The following is a 23,310-nucleotide window of genomic DNA, read 5'->3' as shown; positions in this document are numbered from 1 at the left end:
TTGACACACAATGTACACACCATGAAAATATAAATCTCAACCTACAATTTGAGCATGCAATTCGCATACAGATGTTCTTTAATAATTATGAGTAAAATAACCTAGGTTCATAAATACCAAAAGATTTATTTTTGAGAAATCTTGACAGAATTTGATCACACAAGCATTTAGGAAGATCGGTTTTATTTTGGGGTAAATAAATTTTAGGTAGGCATAAATCTTACCTCTAGAAGGCCAGAATTCCTAAGCAACTTAGATTTGAAGACCCTTGATTGCTAATTCCTTAATCAATTGATGACCTGATGATGAGGCTAAAGTTTCTAATTATTTAGGGAAGATAGGAGTGGTAACATGGGGATTATGCGAGGAGGAAATATAGACTTAGGGTTATCTCAGGGTAGCCTAAACCTTCACTTTTCACACCCTTAAAAGCTTCTCCTAAAGCTCTCCTTCAACTTCAACTTCAAGAACACACCAAAAGACAACAAAGACTCTATCTTTTAGAAAAGACAGCTAAAAAGATACTAAAAACACTAAGGGACCAAGGATCTTACCCTCCCTTATGCTCAAGGTTAAGAAAGTTTGAATCTTGGAGACCAACTTGAAGAATCTAGGATTGCCCAAAACTTGGCTTGAAGAAGAAGCTAACAATTTTCTAGAGAGAAGGTGGAGTTTTTGTGTTTAGGGTGTTAGGGAAATGAAATGACGGATAACTCTAGGTTAGCTTGGGACACAAACATAAGGTGAAAAGATTTCTTTGCCCTTACTAAAGTGGGAAGTGTAAGGAGACAAGGGAACAATTCATAAGGCATAGAGTACAAATCTTTGACTTGGATTGACTAATCAATTTCTAGTCCTCCGACTATTAAATTTTCAGGATTTTAGGAATAAATTACCAATTAAGCTAGGATTAATTATCCAATTAATCCTTAAATAGATTTTGGATTTACGGGGTGTCACATCCTCTCCCCCTTAAAAAGAAGCTTTGTCCCCGAAGCTTGGGTACGACAAATCCGAACAAAACGGCAACATGAAACAACAATGTGACAAGAGGAGCAAGAACATCTTTTGACCAAACTTCAAGAATTCCAAAAGGTATAAAATTATCAAGAAGCCATAGCATTGCAAGAAGTTACCAACAAAATTCCTTCAACAAAACAAACACTATAACCAAGACACAAACACAAGCCTATCCCTACCCCAAAACTGAACAACAAGAGAGGTAACACGAGGTACCTGAGGTGAACAACTTCGGGTAACGCTCTCTCATAGCCGACTCCAACTCCCACGTAGCTTCTTCTACACCATGATGTGACCACCATACTTTTACCATCTACACCAATTTCCTGCGGGTCTCCCGGGTCTTGAAATCAAGAATCTGAAGCGGTCTTTCTTCGTAAGACATGTCATCATCTAGAGGGATCACCTCCGGTGGTATTACATGTGTCGGGTCATGCACATACTTCTTAAGCTGAGACACATGGAAAACATTGTGCACCCGCTCCAACTCCATAGGTAATGCTAGCCGATAAGCCAAACTTCCTACTCTTTCAAGAATCTCATAAGGTCCAATGAACCAATGACTGAGCTTACCCTTCTCGCTGAATCGCATAACTCCCCGGGTGGGAGAGACCTTTAACCATACCTTGTCCCCAATCGCAAACTCCACCTATTTCCTTCCTAAATCGACATACGATTTCTGGCGATCCTGTGCTACTTTCATCCTTCTTTGGATGAGTTTAACTTTCTCCACTGTGTCGTGCAAGTACTGTGGACCTAACACCACTGGATTGACTAAATTTTCCCAACACAACGAGCTGCAACACTTTTGACCATACAGTGCCTCGTACGGTGCCATACGTATACTTGAGTGGTAACTGTTGTTATAAGAGAATTCTATTAGATCCAGGTGATCTTCCCACGACCCTTGAAAATCCAGCATACATGCCCTTAGCATGTCTTCAATTGTCTGAATGGTCCTCTCTGTTTTCCCGTCCGTGGCAGGATGGAAAGCGGTACTAAGGTTCAATTTTGTCCCCATAGCCGCTTGTAAAGACTTCCAAAACTGAGATAGGAACCTCGGATCCCGGTCGGAGACGATATCCCGTGGTACGCCATGGTACTCCACCACTTGGTTAACATAGGCTCGAGCTAACTGAGTCATTGTCCACGTTTCCTTCATTACAATAAGTCGAGCAGTTTTGGTTAACCGATCCACCACTACCCAAATCTTGTCTTTGCCGGTGCGGGTCACCGGTAAACCTCCCACAAAATCCATGGAGATAGAATCCCACTTTCCTTGCGGTACTTCCAATGGTTGTACCAAACCCTTAACTCTACAACGTTCCGCCTTGACCTTTTGACAGTTTAGACATCGACCCACGAATTCCGCTACATTTTTCTTCATATTGGGCCACCAAAAGAGATTCTTCACATCCTTGTATAACTTATCACCCCCGGGGTGTACCGAATAGGGTGTGTTATGCCCTTCTTCTAGAATCTGACGCTTCAACCGATCACACGACGCGGGTATACACAAACGACCCTTGTATCTCAATCCTCCGTCAGGAGATAACTCAAAAGATCCTACTGTTCCTTTAGCTAGATCATTCCTTGTCTTCATCAAACTGGTGTCTTTCAGTTGTTCTTCCTTAATTTCTTCCAACATGTTGGTCCCAAAAGAGGTAAGGTGAAAGTCTAGAGGGGGGGGGGGGGTGAATAGACTTTCAAACTTTTTCGCACAGCACAACAATTGCTAAGCCAGAGATAAACCAAAACTCTTAACTAGATTGTTAGAGTATGGTGCACAGCGGAAATAAATAAACATAAAGTGTGTGTGAGATTGTGTGAGCAGTATATCTCGTGTAGAGCGAATATGTAAAGAGAAGTAAGTAAAGAAAGCAGTAAAGAACACAAGACAATTATAGTGGTTCGCGAGGTGGTGTAATCCTCCTACTCCACTTGCTCTTATCTCCAAGAGCAATTCACTATATCTACCACTCCTTGGTTCCACTAGTGCTTTGATCACAAAGCCCGCACTAATCACGCCAAGTGACACCACACTGCTGCTTCGGGTTTCACGTCACCGCGCTACTATCCCAGGATTTCACAACTCCGCGTTACTTTCCCCCCGTCTTCCACACTCCGGTAGAAACGTATCCCGTGATCTAGTGCTTTGATCACAAAGCCCGCACTAATCACGCCCAGTGCCTCCGACACTGCTGCTTTGGATCTCACAGCTCCGTGTGACAATCCAGGATTTAACAGCTCCGTGCTACTTTCCTCCCTTCTCTTGTTTTGCTCCAAAACAAGTGTTGTCTTGCTTCCAACTTCTGAGACTCTGTAGATGATCTTAAATGATGCGCATGTCTCTTTGATGAAGATAAACACTCTGGAATGATTTCTCTTGATAGCTCTGAGTGTTTTCTCTCTTTCAATTGGCTTGTAATTGGCACCCAATTTGAATTTCTCCATTGTAATTGGCTCCCAATTGACTTTGACTTGCAATTGGCTCCCAAACTTCTCCTGGTGCCCAATTTGAATTAGCTCCCAGACTTCTCCTGGTATTGAATTTCATCTCAATTCAATTTGATCTCCATGTCTTCTTTGAATTGGTCCCCAATTTGAATTTGCATCCCATACTACAACTTCAATTGGCTCCCAATTTCAATTCTACGGCTCCCATCTTGAATTGATTCCCATGTGAAACTTGCTCCCAATTGAGCCCAATTTGAATTTGCATCCCATACTACAACTTCAATTGACTCCCAATTTCAATTCTACGGCTCCCATCTTGAATTGATTCCCATGTGAAACTTGCTCCCAATTTCAATTGCTTCGAACTAGCTCCCAATTTCAATTCTAATGAAATCGGCTCCCAATTCCTTTGAATTGGCTCCCAATCCCAAGTGCAATTAACGCCCAAATTTCCACTTGTAATTGACGCCCAAAGCCAAACTAGCGCCCAACTCCATCAGATTTAATTAAATTTGGCTTCTCAAATTTTACCTTGTAAAATTAAACTAGCGCCCAACTCCATCAGATTTAATTAAATTTGGCTTCTCAAATTTTACCTTGTAAAATTGTTGATGGTGAAGTTCTAACTTGAGCCATTTCATATAACATATCAAGCATCTTCCACTTTATCCATACAACTATTAATTAAATTTCCAATCTTCTTTGATGTACTCCTTTCTTTCCATAGATGCTTGATCTCCAAGTCAATTTCATGCATTCTTCCAATCTTAATTTTCTTCACGAAATTTCTTCTGGGATATTTCTTTGAGTAGTAGCGAAGTGAATGTTGTATCATTCATCTTCTTCTTCAATTTGTCATTTTCTCCAGACAAATTCTTGATTTTAGGCTTTATATCTTCTTCTATTTTCATGCATCTTTCTCTATTTTTCTCTTTTCCAATTTAAATAATTTCCCGATCATGGTCTAAGACTCTATTAGACCTAAGAAATAAAATTGGGGGATCTACAAATACATATTTGGCATATCAAAACCATTACACTTTATTCATAACACAACATAGTAGGCACAATTCTCAGGTTGAAAAGACAAATCTCCGTCTCTACTTCGCCTTGCTCCACTACTTCCAAGTTCATTCTTTAAAATTCTTTACAAAGCTCATCAGCCACCACCCAAATAGAACTGACAGCATGCTTGGACTTCCTGCTTAAAGCGTTAGCCACCACATTTGCTTTCCCTTCATGATACTGAATGTCCAGCTCATAATCTTTAATAAGTTCCAACCACCGTCTTTGGCGCATGTTAAGGTCCTTCTGCGTGAAAATATACTTGAGACTTTTGTGGTCTGTGAAGATCTTGCAGCGTACTCCATATAAGTAGTGCCTCCAGATCTTTAAAGCGAAGACTACTACCGCTAACTCCAGATCGTGAGGCGGGTAATTCTCTTCGTGCACCTTGAGTTGTCTAGAAGCATAGGCAATAACTCTCCCATTCTGCATCAACACGCAACCCAGACCTTTCTTGGACGCATCACTGTACACCTCGAATCCCTCTGTCCTAGATGGCAAGATTAACACAAGCCCGGTATTGAGCCTTTCCTTTAATTCTCAGAAAGCTGACTCACAAGCTTGGTTCCATTGAAAAGGCACATCCTTCTTTAACAACATAGTTAAAGGTTGGGCCACTTTGGCAAAATCCAACACAAATCTTCGGTAGTAACCGGCTAACCCCAGAAAACTCCTTACTTCTGCCATTGTTGTCGGCACGATCCACTCTTTCACCGCCCGAATTTTATCCGGATCTACCGAGATACCGTTGTTGTCGATTACATGACCCAAGAACGCCACACTATCCTTCTAAAATTTGCATTTCGAGAGCTTGGCGTACAGTTGTTTTTCCCTTAAGGTCTGAGGTACTGTCCGAAGATGTCCTTCGTGTTCTTCTCTATTCCGAGAGTAGACGAGTATGTCATCAATAAACACAATCACAAAGTTGTCAAGGTGAGGCTTGAATTCCCGATTCATCATATCCATGAACACTGCTGGTGCATTAGTCAATCCAAACAGCATCACCGTGAACTCATAGTGTCCTTAGCGAGTCCTGAACGCAGTCTTAGATACGTCTTTATCTGCCACCTTCAGTTGATGGTAGCCCGATCTTAGGTCAATCTTAGAAAATACCCCTGCGCCTCTGAGTTGGTCAAACAAGTCATCGATCCTCGGTAGTGGATATTTGTTCTTGATAGTTACTTGGTTTAACTCGCGGTAATCAATGCACAATCTCATGCTTCCATCCTTCTTCTTTACGATGAGCACAGGCGCTCCCCACGACGATGTACTAGGTCGAATATACCCCTTGTCCAACAACTCTTGCAACTGAACCGTCAACTCTTGCATCTCCTTGGGCGCTAAACGGTAAGGAGCCTTCGATATAGGTGCCATTCCAGGTATAAGGTCTACCGAGAACTCAACTTCCCTAGGAGGAGGCATGCCCGGGATTTCCTCGGGAAAAACGTCAAGGAACTCGCACACCACAGGTATGGATTGAGCCGCGTCTCCTTTTGCCTTCAAATTCTCGACGGAACACAGAAAGACTTCGTGACCTTTCTCAATGTACTTCTTCATCCTTAACATCGATACCAACTTGACTCCGGACTCCCCTATTGTCCCTCGATAAGACACCCTCTTCCCGCTTGGTCCTCTAAATACTACCTTCTGCTCACCACAAAGAATCTAAGCTTTGAACTGTCCCAGCCAATCCATGCCTAAAACTACATCTACACCGTCCAAGCCGAACTGGATCAGATTACTGGGAAACTCCTCTCCGCTGATGACTATCTTAACATCTTTGAAGAGACGGTCGCACGACTTGATTTCTCTGGAAGCTACCTTCACATTCGGCTTCACTTCAACGCCATTGGTCAAACCCAGCTTCTTCACGAGCCCTGGTGATACGAATGAGTTAGATGCTCCAGAGTCGAACAGGATCACGGTTGGAAGCGATTGCACCATAAAGGTCCCTGTCACCATGTCGCCGTCTCCAGCCTGAGCTTCGCTTAAGACAAGAGTCTTCTCTCATAACGACTCTTTAGATGAGTCCTAAACTCCCAAGCTTCCAATCGATCTTCGTTCGCGAGGCGGCGGTACCGTAGCATCACTGGGGCTTACTCACGTGGACGTACCACTCCTGATCCATTGCTCGACGACACTGGGAGTGTTGTGAACTCCCGCCATCCTGGGTTTCTTAGCCACATTGCTAGCATCGCCAAGCGTTACCGCACGTTGGCGAAGCGGAGCCATTGCGATATTTCTACAACAACAACACGGTTACGATAGGCACAAACAACATCGCACCCTTACCCGGCGCTAACTAAAGGAACACAAAACTAAACAGAAACAACAAGCAAGCAGAACAAACTATAAGCAACAAACAGCTCACCACGCGTCCTAAAAGTCCTAAGTCCTAAGCACTTAGATACTTAAGATCACCTTAGGGTCTCAAACCACACTTAACTTATTAAAAGTCCAGACTCTAACATCCTAGGCTCAAACCTAGGCTCTGATACCAACTGTAACACGCCCGATTTTCATGACATTTTAAAAACTTAAATACGTAAGGCAAAGCAACTAACAAATATCATAAAACGTAAGCAACAACGGAAGTCTTAGATTAAAATGGGGAAAACCAGGGAGTGCTATGCCACATCCACCTCAATGTGGATGCACAGGCGAGTCTAAAACCAACAATCTATCTTGTTTAACATAACCATGGCACACAGGCCCAAAACACTATCTACGATGTTCAAGGGAGCTACACTACTACCAACAGCTAGCGCACTCGCCATATCTACTCAGGACCTGTAAAGTACATAAAGAAAGGGGACGACGCCCGGTCAGCGAATATTGCTGGTAACCCATCAATACGCGTTAAATAGCATATATAGACAGTATAATACAAAATCATTTTCGAAATGGAATACAGTATATATCAGTTCAAAGTCAGGGAGAGAAGTCAACTGCAAAGACTCTATTTCACTCTCAAAGAACAAGGGAAATCAACATCCCAAGACGACATCAAAACAAGAACAACAACAGTACAACTCAACACAGCTCAAGATGTAATCTACTGATCACAAAGTAGGAGAACATCAAGGCAAAGACAACAACAATAAACAAGTACAAATCAAGGTGTATTCTACTGAACACAAAGTAGAATACCACTCGACATGCTCATCAGAAAAGGATAGACATTCACACATTGGCACTACAAGCCACCGTGACACTACATGTCACATGTTCCAACCTTATGCCCTGTTCCAACCTTATGGCTACCCCCGGCCTTATTACGGTTCCAACCTTTACCTCCGAGTGCCACCCTGTACTTCCAAGTCCAACCTTATGCCTCCGGGAACCGTCGTTCCCCCTCCAACAACCACCAACATCATTTCCACCGATCTCGCAGTACTCGAGGGTACCGATCATTTCAATCACACAACCGCCAACTCATGAGCCTGAAGCCCAGATTATGAGCCTGAAGCCCAGTTCACAACTCCAATATCATTTCATGGCCACCACAAGGACCACATCTATACCTTGGTGATTAATGTCCCATACCATTAACCGTGCAATCAAGGTACAGCCAATACACACGTTTTCATCACAGGAATCAATCAATGGATCACAACAAAGATATGAAACCATACTCAACAAGGAAGGATTACAATCCGACTCCAAACGATGATCAACACAAGTTGTCATTCTCAAAAGGAAAGAACAAACCGCACACACTAGCATTTCAACATCAAACTAACATGCTTATCAAACGGGTAAACCAAACATAGTTCCGAAGAACATACAAGACTCATCATGGTTCAACGAATCACAAAGTTGAACACTTAGCACAATTCAAGACACCAAATCCTACATGGATTCCTAACATACCGTTCTAGACATACGAAACATCAAGAAGACACTCAAATCGCCCAACAAAACAACATCGGGAAGTCAAAACATCAATTACCGAGTCAAAAGAATCACGGGGAACAAATCCCCGAACATCACCAAATATGTACCCCGCGGGTGGGGCCACGGGTGGACCTCCACCTGTGGTTCCACCTGCGGGTACCATACCCACGAGTGGTGTACCCCGCGGGTGGGGCGACGGGTGGTTCCCTGCCCGCCATTCCGCCCGCGGGTACCAACCTGTACCAAAAATAATCCCTTCGGGGATTTTCAACACCAAGTCCAAATTCAAGTCCAAAACACCCAAAATCTCACAAAATACAACAATGTGACTTGAACCCAAGAAATAGCCAAGCAATGGCATACAAGAATCCTAATAACAAGCTCTAGATATGCATTCTCACAAGATAATGCATCAAAACTCACATTTCATAGCAAAAATCACAAATAGAAGTCAAGAAATCATCATATAGGTAAGAAAATAGATTTTGTAAAGCATGGGTTACCTCTTGTAGCCTAAACCTTCACTTTTCACACCCTTAAAAGCTTCTCCTAAAGCTCTCCTTCAACTTCAACTTCAAGAACACACCAAAAGACAACAAAGACTCTATCTTTTAGAAAAGACAGCTAAAAAGATACTAAAAACACTAAGGGACCAAGGATCTTACCCTCCCTTATGCTCAAGGTTAAGAAAGTTTGAATCTTGGAGACCAACTTGAAGAATCTAGGATTGCCCAAAACTTGGCTTGAAGAAGAAGCTAACAATTTTCTAGAGAGAAGGTGGAGTTTTTGTGTTTAGGGTGTTAGGGAAATGAAATGACGGATAACTCTAGGTTAGCTTGGGACACAAACATAAGGTGAAAAGATTTCTTTGCCCTTACTAAAGTGGGAAGTGTAAGGAGACAAGGGAACAATTCATAAGGCATAGAGTACAAATCTTTGACTTGGATTGACTAATCAATTTCTAGTCCTCCGACTATTAAATTTTCAGGATTTTAGGAATAAATTACCAATTAAGCTAGGATTAATTATCCAATTAATCCTTAAATAGATTTTGGATTTACGGGGTGTCACAGTGTGATTTTGCAAAGGCCATATGGGAGCAATCCAACCTTCCAATCTCTAATATTGTGACAAATATTTTTCATATTTGGTTTAGTGAACTTCTAAAAGTTCTAGACTCTAATGGGATAACATATGCAGCAGCAATTCTATAGCATCTTTGGAGAGCACGGAACGGAGCAGTTTGGGATGCGTTCCTTCCGCGACCGAGGAAATTGCTTGTGGTGGCCACCACAACCATGAATGCATGGCACCAAACACAACCCACCGCCGACGCCAGATGTAACACCCCAGATTTTCAAGACTTTTAAAACTTATATAATAAAGATAGAATCTTATTAAATCCCAAAATACGATACAAAGAGTACGGGGTGCTATGCCACACCCGAGCTAGAGAACTCGGGTGCACAGGCTAAATTCTAAAACCTCAATCAGTATCAATACTAAATCATGGCACGCAGGCCGAAAGGGAAAACTATCTAAGCTACGCCCCAAGCTTCTAGCGCGCTCCAGTGATCTACTCGTCTGTGCCTGAAAGCCAAATATATCTGTTCAGCGAGAGATGCTGGTAACCCACTCCAACGCGTTGAAATACAATACATATAGAGATATATATAGATATACAAAAACCATTTTGAACATGAAGATTATATCTTACGAACTCTAGCTTTTAAATCAGGGGTAGACTCGACAGATAGAGCTAAGCACAAACAACAGTTATACCAAACATATATAGTTACAAATAGGCAAGACAGGTAAAGATAAGCATAATTAATAATCATAACCCAACATATATGATTCCCAGTATAAACCCCATAGTCACATCCCCAAGATACTCATAACAACAACTCATCCTTATCTCATCACATAGCACACTTTGTTGGCGCCACAGGACCAATCGCATGCCCATACATGAGGGTCAGCGCATATAGCTCTGACACGGCCCCGCAGCACCCTGCCCCGTATCGCAACACGGAGGGGTCGATCGCAACCGACCGATGAACCGCAGCTCATTATATTTTGATCGCAACCAAACAGTGGACCGCAGCCCAAGAGTATGTCATCTGACCGCAGCCAGGAAATATGAACCGCAGCTCATGTAGAAAAGTTTGATCGCAACCAAACGGTGGACCGCAGCCCGGGAGTGTAAATCTGACCGCAGCCAGCTTTTGAACCGCAGCTCAGGAATAACCAATCCGATCGCAACCGAATTAGGGTATCATGCACACATAACACATAGCAAGCACATGCAACCCACATTAACACATTGGGAAGGGGGAGAAAGTGTATAACAAAACCTATGCGTGATCCTTCACATACTAAGAATAATCCTAAGGGGTTAATACTTCTTTCACCTAGGTCAACGGGATACCAATTCAACTAGCATGCAATATATAAGACTCATACAACCTACGAACGGTACCCGAAATATCAAACTAGACATAGGCACGATAGACGGAGTCCGTTGGGACACCACGGGGGTCGGGGGAACATCAAACGGGGAAGCCAAAATCCCAAATTGGGGTGCAAACCAGCGGGTAGCCGGTGGGTGAGGGTTCACCCGCCGGCGGCAGCTATTCCGGGCAGCGGGTGCCCGGCGGGCAGCTGCCCGCCCGCCGGCTGCCTGCTGCCGGCGTTACCCAAGAAGGCCGCGGGTAGGTGGCGGGTCCCCTACCCCCCACTGACTCTTTTTCACCAAAAACGCCCCGGGAACCTTTGTGGAACCCGAAACCATGCTTAGACACTTTCAAACGCAATTGATAACACACGTAGACAATTAACGGGCCAAAGATCGAGAAACATATGGCACATAACCTATCATGCTTTTCTAAACATAATCAACACCCAATCATGCGAATTCCCACCCAATATACCAAGAATAATTCCATACGATACAACCTAGGGTTCTAATCGTTTTTTTAATCAACAAGGACACAATTCATCTTCTAATATCAAGATTCGGTAAGAATATCACATAAACATCAAGAACATCCTACAATCATCAAGAACATCATATAATCATCAAGAATGCCATATAATCATCAAGAACACCATAATTATCAAGAACCTTTCATCATCAAGATCACCCATGGAATCATCCCATCAATCATCAATAATAATATCACAAATCATCAATACACAATAATATGGGGAAATCCTAAGAGGGGAATCATAGCTATGAAAATAGGTTTTGTTGAGACATGGGTTACCTTTTAGCCTTAATTAATTCCTTGGCTATGAAGGGTCTTTCTTGAAGCTTTCTTCTTTCTTGATTTCTCCTAGGGGAATTCTTGGAACTTCTTGTGTGGTGAGGGATTATTGTGGTGGGGGGGGGTTCTAGGTGCCTCTTAAGTCCCCTATTTATATATTCAGGAGTCCTAATTAGGAACTAATATTATAGGCTTGCTAATTCTATTCCTTTTGGGACTAAGGATTGGGTTTAGGGATAAGGGCCCATGGACTATGGTGGGCCTTTCTTAATTTAATTATTGTGATTTAATTCTTTCTTTTGGGTAATTGGTTAAATGATTAATTGGTTTTAGGGATCGTAACACGGGGTGTTACACCAGAATGGTGGCCGATCACCCGAGTGCAACAGGAGAACCACCACCGCCACACGGATTGCCGGCTGTCACTGCTGCTACAAATGTCATCCCACTGTCGAGAGTTTGCCTAGTCGATGTCGGGTTCTTCCACGACACGGGCAAGGCAACGGTAGGGGTTGTGCTCCTCGATGTGAATGGGGGATATATTGCAGCATTCAGTGCCCCTCTCCCGAATTGTTTTTTCACCACTTATGGTCGAAGCATTCGCATGCAAGGAAGCCTTATCATGGTTAAAAGATCGAGGTGAGTGGTCAGTAGAGCTATACACAGATTGCCTCTCATTACAGCGTTATCTTACTTCACCATCATCTACAGTTCGTTCCTACATTGGCTATGTTATTGATAGGTGCAGAGATATTACGTCTTTGTTTGATTTATGTTCATTTAAATTTATTCCTAGATCAAACAATTATTTAGCGCATGCTTTAGCATCTACTGCTTCTCAGCAGTCTACTGTTATGTATTGGGATCTATTCCCACCTGACATTATTGTGGCTTATTTCTAATGAATATACCACTTATTATTTTCAAAAAAAAAAAAAAAAAAAAAAAAAAAAAAAAAAAAAAGGATTAAAGCATTTGATATATGTTTGTTACCTTTGCACCATATATAACTACCCTTTAAACAGGAATTATAGGTCTTCCGAGATGACTCAATCAATATTTTGAATAATATAAATGCTCATTGACAGTAAGCCAAAGAAATATTGTTGTTTGCATGCTACTTCAAGTTGAACACCATAATTACAAATTTCACATAATATTCTTGTGAGAAATAAATCTCATATCCAAAGAATATATTCAAAGTGACATTTATTAGAGAATAATTTATTTACATAAGTTTCGACAATGTGAGTTCAACATGTAATAACTTTAACATTTAAAGTTTTTTCAACTTTACCATTTTTCTTTCACTTGAAGAAATTCATACTTCCCAAACTTCACCCATATGACCAACTGAACTGCCCATACGGGCACACTTGAGGAAATTCATAGTTTATATATAACATTGATATAATGCAAATCAATACAAGTTCATATTCATTCCGATCCCAAAAGAACTATCTATAATTACCTTTTAGAACAATTTCGCCGATATCTAGGTGCAAGGCATAAAGAACGGCGTTGTTTTCCAAGGTTACACAATTATTCTGTAGTAATGTACACTCATTAACTATAGTTAGAATGCACTAAACATTGCTTAGATATAAAATATATAGAAGAGGAAACGAAGAGAAGAACGAAAGCCTTTTTGTTTATGATCTAGAAATGGCAAGTAGGGATCCTATTAAAAAAAAAAAAAAAAAAAATTCAGGTTCGATTCTCGGCAATAGCATTTTTTTGTGCATAATTTGAATTATATATCCACAAGTTCATAACTATATATCCACAAATTCATAACTATATATCCACAGTGAATGAATAACACAAAATCCAGAATGAATGAACTAAATATTCACAATGAATAAATATTCACAATGAATGAACCAAATATCCACAATGAATGAACCAAATATCCACAATGAATGAACTAACTATCCACAAATTCATAACTATATATCCACAAATTCATAGCTATATATCAACAATAATGTTGTTGAAGAGAATCGAAACTGAATTTAAAAAAAAAAAAAAATGGAACGCGCATTTTGAATCAAAATGACGTCGTTTTGCAACCGTGTGCACCATGCACAGCATAAATATTGTATAGTCATATAGGGTGAATAAAAACCACAAGAGTTGAATCACTCGATCATGTCAGCAACATTATAATAAGGACCCAGGCCATGAAAAAATCAAAGAAAATAAGGACCACAAAAATTAAACATTAATTTGGTCCACTGAACACCTAGCATTAACAACACAAAACACCTCACATTGAACACATTTGAGTCAACCCAACTACTTATCTCTTCATTGCTAGAATATCACGACAAGTAGGTGCTTGGGTATTTACAAACAAATTCAAACTTCTTGTTTCATAATCCATCCATTGTATATATATTAATTGTTTTTTTTTTTTCGTTTGTAAAGATGATCAAGTTGTTTTTTTTTTTTTTTTTGAAAATAAAAGGCTAATTCATTAATCATAAGCACAAAGATGATCAAGTTGTAATGTGGCCTTTTGTGTTGTCACACGTAATACTCTATCGACATGGGTATAAATTTTAATCTAGTACCCACTACCACAATGGGATATGTTTGTTTTGCGATAGTATTATTACCAAGTAGTTCTTAATGAAATTCATAGTGCATTTGTATAATTAATCTCAAAATTGTCAATTGATTTTATGAGAAAAATTGCAAGAAAGCAACCTAATGCAAGGACATAAATAATTCATGTTCAATTGAGTTACCATGATTTTTATATCCTCCCAAATGTTCTGTCGAGTCGGGGTGTGGGAGGCCTTTAGGATTGGAGTTTTTTGAAAGAATAAATAATCATTTCCTATAACACGACAACTAATCGTGGTAGTACTTTGTTTGAACAATGTCAAGTTTTAGACCCATTTTGGTGTATGTGAAACTCGTTGCACCACTTAATCTGGTCCACACAAGTTGTGTAGACCATATTTTGTATATTGTAAAATAATGTACATTCAATACAAAAATAATGTACATTGTATTCAGGGAATGTATATTATTTTTGTACTGAATGTACATTATATTGTATAATGTACATTCAGTACAAAAATAATGTACATTTAGTACAAAAATAATGTACATTTAGTATATTAAAAATGTACATTTTGTTATGGTTCACATAACAATGTGTGGACCAATAATTTGTCCCACTCCATAGTTGTGACACCCCAAAAATCCAAATTCAATTAATGGACTAATTGAGTAATTAATCCTATTTCGAGGAATTAATTCCTAAAATTCTGATTTTTTAATACTCAAGGACTAGTATTTGACTAGTCAACCTTAAAGTTGTGTTGTACCTTAAGCTTTGAGGGGAGTTCCCTTGTTCCTTACACTTTCTAAAGGTTAGTATTGACTTTTCACCAAGAATTAGTATTGTAACCTAACCTAGAAGACTTCTTCATTTCATTCCTTACATTTCCTAAAAATTAGCTCTACCTTCTCTCTAGAAAGGTGAGTAGCTTATTCTCCAAGCTAAGTTGAAACCCTTGTCAAGATTCCAAGATTTGCTTCCAAGATTCAACCTTTCACCTATTTGGGCATCTAGGAGGGTAAGATCTAAGTCCATCTTGTGTTTTTGGTTCCATCTTAGATGTCTTTTTCTTAAAGGTAGGATCTTTATGATCTTTTGATTTAATCTTGAAGTGGGTTTGGAAAGTAAGCCTTGTGGGGAGCTTGTTGTGGTGTAAAGTGAAGTATTTTGGTCTACAAGAGGTAACCCTTGCTCTACAAAATCTATTTTGCTTAACTATATGTGATTTCTTGGAGTCTACATGTGTTTTGCTATGAAATGTGAGGGTTTATGCATTTGTCTTGTGATATTGCATATCTAGAGCTTGTGTTTAGGGTTCCTTTGTGCCATTGCTTGGCATTTTCCATGATTCAAGTCATTTTGTTGTGTTGGGTGAGATTTGGTATGTTTTGGACTTGAATTTGTGTTTGGAGAAGAAAATCCCCGAAGGGATCTTTTTGCACAGGAGTATGTACCCGCAGGCGGAACGGCGGGCCACCCGCAGGTACATAGGTTTGTGGGTGGTGTACCCGCGGGCGGAACCACGGGTAGGGGCCTACCCGTGGGTCCACCCGCGGGAAACACAGTGGTGTTGAGATGGGATTTGTTCCCCGTGATTCTTTTGACTCGGTATTTGGTCTTTTGACTTCCCGATGTTCTTTTGTGGAACTATTTGAGTGTCTTCTTGATGTTTCGTATGTCTAGAACTATATGGTAGGTATCCATGTAGGACTTTGGTGTCTTGAATCGTGCTAAGTGTTCAACATTGTGTTTCGTTGGACCAAGAGGTGTCTTGTGTGTTCCTCGGAACTATCTTGAGTTTCCCCGTTGATAAGCATGCTAGTTTATTGTCTTAATGCTAGCGTGTGTGTGGTTTGTACCTTCCGTTTGGTTGATGATAACTTGTGTTATTCATCGTTGATGTTGTTGGGCTGTGACCCGTTCCTTGATTGAGTATTTTTCATACATTCGTTGTGATCCGTTGTTTGACTCTTGTTGAGTTGTGGTACGTGTATGGCTTTACCTGGATTGCACGATTAGTGGTATGGGACACTAGTCACCAAGGTATTGCAGCGGTCCTCGTGGTGACCGTGACGTGATTATGGAGTTGTGGCCTTTGTGTAAGGTTCACGTTTTTGGGGGATAACATGTGTTATCCGGGCATGTGTTGCCGTGTACGGTACCTTGTGTACAATAAATTGGTGGTCTCGTTGGTGGTCATTGGTGGGGGACAACGGTCCTGGGGGAATAAGGTTGGACTTGGCTGTACAGGGGTCCTGGAGGTAATGGTTGGAAGAAGATATAAGGTTGGGGGTAGCCATTAGGGGTGTGCAAAACCCGAGGAAACTGACCCACCCGCCCGACCCGAAACCCGACCGGCTAGTCCGTGGAGCGAACCGTATCCGAAACCCCTACCCGATCCGACGCTACGCTACAAGACGGATGCAAGGGGTTCGGGTGGGAGGTAGTAAACGCCACCCGAACCCGTCCGAACATCCGATAAAATCCTAGGGTTTTTTTACCCTATGTAATACGATGTCGTTTGGTTTATATATATATATATATATATATATATATATATATATATATATATATATATATATATATATATATATATATATATATATATATATTACTCATTCCATTGAGCGCAGCCGAGCTCCCATTTCACTCTTCTAGACTTCTCTCAATCTTTCATCTCTCATTCTCTCTTTCGCTCTGGTCTTTGAGACTTTGAGTCTTACTCTCTAAGACTCTGAGAGTCTGAGTCTCTGTTTGTTAGAGTGTTAGACACTCGCAGAGTCGCAGTTGTAGTCTGGTGGAAGCCCTATTCGGAGACTCGGAGTAGCGACTGGCGGAGTGGTGGAACGGTGGAAGCCCTAGACCCTAGTCCGGTCACCGGAGTCCGGTGGAACTGTGGAACGGTGGAATAGTGGATTCGAAGCCCTTTGTTTTCGAGGGATTAAATTTGAGAAACGAAGTAATTACTAAACCCTATTTACATTTTCGTTATAGATTATTGTGTATTTGTCTTCTTGATTAGGGTTTCTAATTTTTATGATTATGTGGACTGTGATACTTGTAAATCCGTTGAGAAGTTCCGGATTGCATGTCACTAGTCCTTTGAGTTTGAATTTGTGAATTGTGTGATTAGGGTTTCTAATTTGTAACCTAATATGTGGACTCTGGACTATGATACTTGTAAATCCGTTGATAAGTTCCAGATTGCATGTCAGTAGTTCTTTGAGTGTGAATTTGTGAATTGTTTGATTAGGGTTTCTAATTTGTAACCTAATCTGTGGACTCACTGGACTATGATACTTGTAAATCCGTTGAGAAGTTCGGGATTGCATGTCAGTAGTTCTTTGAGTGTGAATTTGTGAATTGTTTGATTAGGGTTTCTAATTTGTAACCTAATCTGTGGTGGAAGCCATACTGCCCTAGCCCCTTGCCAGTTGCCACTGTGTGTTAAATACTGAAATCCATATAAATGTTAAGCTTGATGGTATTCTTGTGGAAGCCATATAAATGTGGGAGTGTGTCTTGTACTCATGTGTGACTGAAATCCATATAAATGATGAGCATATAAAGTAGCATACATCTACTTAGCTTGAATGCCTGATTATGGATTTCATTGTAAATTGTAATTTGTAAGTTGTTAGTTACTTAGTTGTAAGTTGTAACTGTGAAAATGTGAAATTGTAAGTTTATGGATATGTGACCCTTAAATCATTTATGTGCAATTCTGCATACATGATGAAATGTTCAATTCACTGAATTCTGTCTGTTTAACACTTTAATTAATTGATACAAAGCCCATTCTCTGTTGATGATTTTCAATGAGTGATTTCCCATTCTGTGTCACTGATACTTTCCCCTTTTTAGATGGAAAGTGTTAGTGGTGTTACTGGTGTATCTGGAACCCAACCTGAGTTGGAAGCACCTGCTGTAGAGACTGTTACTCCTCAGTCTCAGCAGCCTTTGCCTCCACCTGTTCCAAAGAAAAGGAAAGAGGTTGAATCCAAGGCTCCATGTTGGGATCACTTTGAAAAGATCAAAGACAGTGAGGGCATTGTCATCAAAGGAAAATGTATATACTGTGCAAAAGTGTATTGCTGTGAGACCAAGAAACATGGGACTTCTTCTCTCAGACTTCATGTGGTAAACTGCCTTAAAAATCCTCACTCTAAGGAGACAAGGCAGTCCCTACTCACATTCCAACCTGCACCTTCTTCTGCTGGAACTCAAAGTAGTGAAGGAACTGAAGGGGTGTTGGGTACTTGGGTGTTTGATCAAGACTTGATAAGGAGAGCCTTAGCTGAGATGATTATTTTAGATGAACTTCCTTTTAGGATTGTTGAGGGACAGGGTTTTAGAAAGTTTGTTTTAGTTTGCTGTCCTAGATTTAAAATCCCTTCAAGATGGACTATCAGTAGGGACATTTTCAAGATATTTTCTGATGAGAGGGTCAACTTGAAGAAGTTTTTTAGGACTAGCAGTCAGAGGGTAAGTATCACAACTGATACTTGGACCTCAGTCCAGAGGATAAACTACATGTGCATAACTGCACATTTCATTGATAGTGAGTGGAAGCTGCAAAAGAAGATTATTTCATTTGTTCCTATATATTCCCACAAGGGGGAAAGTATTGCAAAGGCTTTAGAGAGTTGCCTTTTGGACTGGGGTCTAAAATCAGTGTTTAGTGTGACAGTAGATAATGCTTCCAGCAATGATACTGCCCTAGGATTCTTGAAGAAGAAGTTGGGCTCTTGGGGTTGTACTGCTATTAGGTGTAAGTATTTGCACATGAGGTGCATTGCTCACATTCTTAACTTGGTGGTATAGGATGGGTTGAAAGAATGTGACAGTTCTGTTAAGAAAGTCAGGGATGCTGTTAGGTATGTGAGGAGCTCACCTGCTAGGTTGCAGAAGTTTAAATCACTAGCTGGTCTAATTGGGGTGGAAGCTAAGAATTCTCTGTGTCTAGATGTCCCTACAAGGTGGAATTCCACATATATGATGCTTAATACTGCATTACTGTTTCAGAAGGTATTTGAAGCCTATGATGATCATGACAGTTCATTTAAATCTGATTTGGGTGGAAGTGTACCTGATTTCTTAGATTGGGAATCCATTCAATCTTTGGTTATGATTCTGAAATCTTTTTATGAAATGACTGTTAGGATTTCTGGATCATTGTATCTGACTTCTAATACCTTCTTCTCTGAGATTTCTGATTTGTCTTGCTTGTTGAAAAATATGGAGGAAGCTACAGAAGATAGTGTTAAACTGATGGGTAAAAACATGAGGGCAAAATTTGATAAGTATTGGGGTGAGCCTGAAAAAATGAATTTTTTGATATTCTATGCAAATATCTTAGACCCCAGGGACAAAATTGAGTATATGCACATTCAGTTTAACCAGTTATATGGTGAGGAGAAGGGTAAAACAATGTTTGATAAGGTGATTGTTGGCCTTAAGGAGTTGTTTGAAGATTATGTTGCATGCTTCCCTGTCCAGTCTGTTGAACAATCTGAAAAATTTTCTCCCTCAATAACAATATCTGATTCTGTTTCTGTTGGGAGACCTCAATCATTACTGAAATCTCAGATTAAGAAGCAAAAATTGGTGAGTGGGGATTTGTCTAGGAAAAAAACTGAGTTGGAAGTGTATCTCTCTAAGGTTATTGTGGATTAGGATGATTCATTTGACCTTCTAAGATGGTGGAAGCAACAATTTGAAAGGTTCCCTATCTTATCTAAAATGGCAAGGGATATTCTAGCTGTCCCAATATCAACTGTTGCTTCAGAATCAGCATTCAGTACAAGTGGAAGGGTACTTGATGCCTTTAGGAGTTCCCTAACTCCTAGAATTGTTGAGGCATTGGTGTGTGCACAGGATTGGCTAAGGTTAAGCAATCAACCAATCTCAATTGAAGAAAATATTGAAGATGTTGAAAGGATTGAGAAAGGTATATACTTCTAACTTCCAGCAATGATCTGTTTAAATGTTTAATTGTTTAAGTTTTAATTTCCATTTTGTTTTTGTACTGCAGAGTTGTGTAGCACATCCAGCACTGGAACTGGAATGCCTACAATTGTTGTATGTTTACAGTTTCCATTAATTTATTTTGAAATCTGAATTTGTGATTACTTATTTGATTTCATGATAAATTTATGCCTCTGTATCAGTGTATCATGTATGTGTATCAATGATTCAAATCAATGTCCCTCATGAGGCTGGGAAGTTGGAACTGGAACTGGAAAATGCTCATGGCTAGGTAACATTTTAAATGTTGCTGCCATTGAGCTCAGGTATCAGTATAAGTACTGACTAGATGTGTAAATGTGACTTCTGACTTCTGACTCACTATACTTATAACTGTATAACTGTTCATTATTGTGCTATGATGATGCTTCCACCATGTTCTCTGAATATATAGAATTGGGTTTGGTATGTTGCCTATGAAGTGTGGTGTATGTCATACTCATTGAGTAGTGTTCCCCCAATCCTAAATTGATATGGAAAAAAAAAAACTATCTGAGCACTCTTTGAGTCTTTGCTATTTAAATATAATTCATTAGTTGTTCCAGTATAAGTATTATTCTGCTATGATGATGCTTCCACCATGTTCTCTGAATATATAGAATTAGGTTTGGTATGTTGCCTATGAAGTGTGGTGTTTATGCCATACTCATTGAATAGTGTGCCCCCAATCCTAACTTGATATAGAAAAAAAAAAGCTATCTGAGCACTCTTTTAGTCTTTTACAGTTTCAGTTTGTGTGATTGTGTCAATCCTAACTTCAAATGTTTTGAACTTATTGTGTTTTTATGTGTTCACTTATCAGGAAGAAGAATAGACTAATAGAGACATAGAGTACTCTATATTATATTAATCATATATTCATATATTACTTTTGGAGTTTTGGATATCTGGCTTTCTTTTACTCAATGGCTGAAACATGAAAGCTGAATGCTGATGTGCTGATTGGAGACTGATGTTGTTGCATGCTTGCCTAGTTGCCTGCTTTCCTTGGAAGTTTGGAGAAGATTGTTATATTTTTGCTAATTCGCTATGAACAATTAAAATTCTCATTACAAGTTAATTTGTAAGCTAATTTGTATTTTGTATATGTAAGCTAATTTGTATTTTGCTGATTATATGTTTACACTTTTATAAGTTTACTTATGTTATTTTTACTTAAGTAGTTCATTAGTTAGGTGTTCCTTCATCCATGAATTGAATATTTGATTTTTACATTCTGATCAAACCGAATTACCACACGGATATCCGACCGATCCGATCCAATCCGAAAATAAAAATAACCGATCGGATTAGTCAACAAAAAAAAAAAAACGGTTAGGGTGGTCAAAATTGAAATCCGAAATCCGAAGGGGGGGCTCAGTCCGCAATCCGATCCGTCCGACTGCACAGCCCTAGTAGTCATAAGGTTGGAACAGGGCATAAGAAAGGCATATCAACTCGTGATGGGTGATGTTACGAGGGCTTGTGTAGCCGGTGTTGTGTGTTCTTCTCTCGTGACGTGTGTAGTCACGGAGGCATGTGTTGCTTTGGCATGTGTTGCCGTCGGTCTTGTCTTTATCCTTTGCGTTGTGGTTAACCTTTGTGGTTTGGGATGTGTTCCCGTGTTATCTTTGAGAGTGATGAGTCTTGTGTTGACTGTTGATCTTGGCTTTTGACTTATATACTTATGTATTCCGTTTCGAAAATGGTTTTACAACTTACATCTATCTATGTATGATATTTCACATATATTGGTGGGTTACCAGCATTATCGCTGACCGGGCGTCGTCCCAATGTTTATCTTTGTATCTTTCAGGTGATGTTCAATGTTTATCTTTGTATCTTTCAGGTGATGTTTAGACGAGCGCAATGTCTAGTGCCTGGTAGCTTAGTACCTTTATCCTTGTTTTGTGGCCTGTGCGCCAATGTAGTTTTAGACTGATGTCTTTGGGATAGAACACTTGCAGATTGATCGCCGTAGCGTTTACCGTGTTTGGTAGACGTGGCATAACACCCCGTTTGGATTTCTTTTATCCAGTTTTCGCTTTATCTTCTTCCGCTGTGCTAGTTTTGTTGTATGATCTGCAGGTGTTAAAGCCTTTTATATAGGTCGTGTTTGGAGGGTGTTACAATAGTTTTTCTAATTTCAACCCATATGAAGCTAGTACAAGTACAAGTCGTATAAGATTTTATTCGTTGTATCATCAACAAAATCTTAATTACTTAAGAGCAAATTATACCACTTAGAAAGTAAAATAACTAGATAGTAATTCAATTCGCAAAGTAGACTAACCAGATAATTCATAAAATCAAGTACTCCGAGTGGTCAAAGATCAAAGAAGTCACAAAGCCAAATGGTTAGTAATCTAAGAGTGCAAAGCAAAATAGTCTAAGACTGAAGAGTTGAAGATCTAAAAGATGCAAAGGCTAAATAATGGAAGGGTCAAATTGCTTAAGAAGCGAATGGTTCAAAGGTTCTGTAGAATAAAGGTTCATGGAAGGTAATATCAATTGAGTAGTTGATATAAGGCAAATGGTCATCTGGTTGAGTTCTTTTTTTTTTTTTTTTTTTTTTTTTTTTTTTTTTTTTTTTGTCAAACACCCAATTAGTAAGGTTTTCCAAAATGTGGATTGTATTCAATTTAGAAAACCCAATAGAGTTCAAAGATCCGAGAAAGTGACCTAATCAAAGTCAAACTACAATCCGCACAATCACAATGTCAGTAAAGTGAGTGAAGTATTCCAAGTACATGGTTATCAAGAGAATATGGCAAGGTTCTAGTATACCTAGGTACATTAATCAAGGAGGATTTTCCACTTTTAACCAAGACAACAAGTCTATCCATCATCACCCCCCTCTAGACTTTAATGTAAGGTAATATGATTATAATGTGAAATAACGAGAATGTGAGATTACATTGTGTGTTTAGTTAAAATGATAGGAATGTAAAATTTAATATGTTTAGTTGGAGTTAGATTTCAAGTCATGTTATATAATTTACTTGTCTTCGATACAAATAT

At 39.8% G+C, this 23,310-nt stretch overlaps 1 protein-coding gene across 1 annotated transcript; it reads left to right on the top strand.

The window, feature by feature from the left end:
* The first annotated feature begins 18,147 nt into the window (after nucleotides 1-18,147).
* LOC109168596 (zinc finger BED domain-containing protein RICESLEEPER 2-like) lies at nucleotides 18,148-19,959 on the top strand. Its single transcript, XM_019317647.1, has 2 exons — nucleotides 18,148-19,073; nucleotides 19,131-19,959. The coding sequence occupies exons 1-2, from the start codon at nucleotides 18,148-18,150 to the stop codon at nucleotides 19,957-19,959; spliced, it is 1,755 nt and encodes a 584-aa protein (XP_019173192.1).
* The last annotated feature ends 3,351 nt before the right edge of the window (nucleotides 19,960-23,310 follow it).

This window comes from Ipomoea nil, unplaced genomic scaffold, assembly GCF_001879475.1.
Source record: "Ipomoea nil cultivar Tokyo-kokei standard unplaced genomic scaffold, Asagao_1.1 scaffold3210, whole genome shotgun sequence".
NCBI classification, from domain to species: Eukaryota; Viridiplantae; Streptophyta; class Magnoliopsida; order Solanales; family Convolvulaceae; genus Ipomoea; species Ipomoea nil.
The sequence above is the reverse complement of the archived record's forward strand: the minus strand, read 5'-3'. Positions and strand labels throughout refer to the sequence as shown.

Coding starts and splice junctions, on each gene's coding strand:
- LOC109168596 (XM_019317647.1), top strand. CDS start 18,148: ATGGAAAGTGTTAGTGGTGTTACTGGTGTATCTGGAACCCAACCTGAG. Junction 19,074..19,130: donor TGTAAGTATTTGCACATGAG/GTGCATTGCTCA, acceptor AGAATGTGACAG/TTCTGTTAAGAAAGTCAGGG.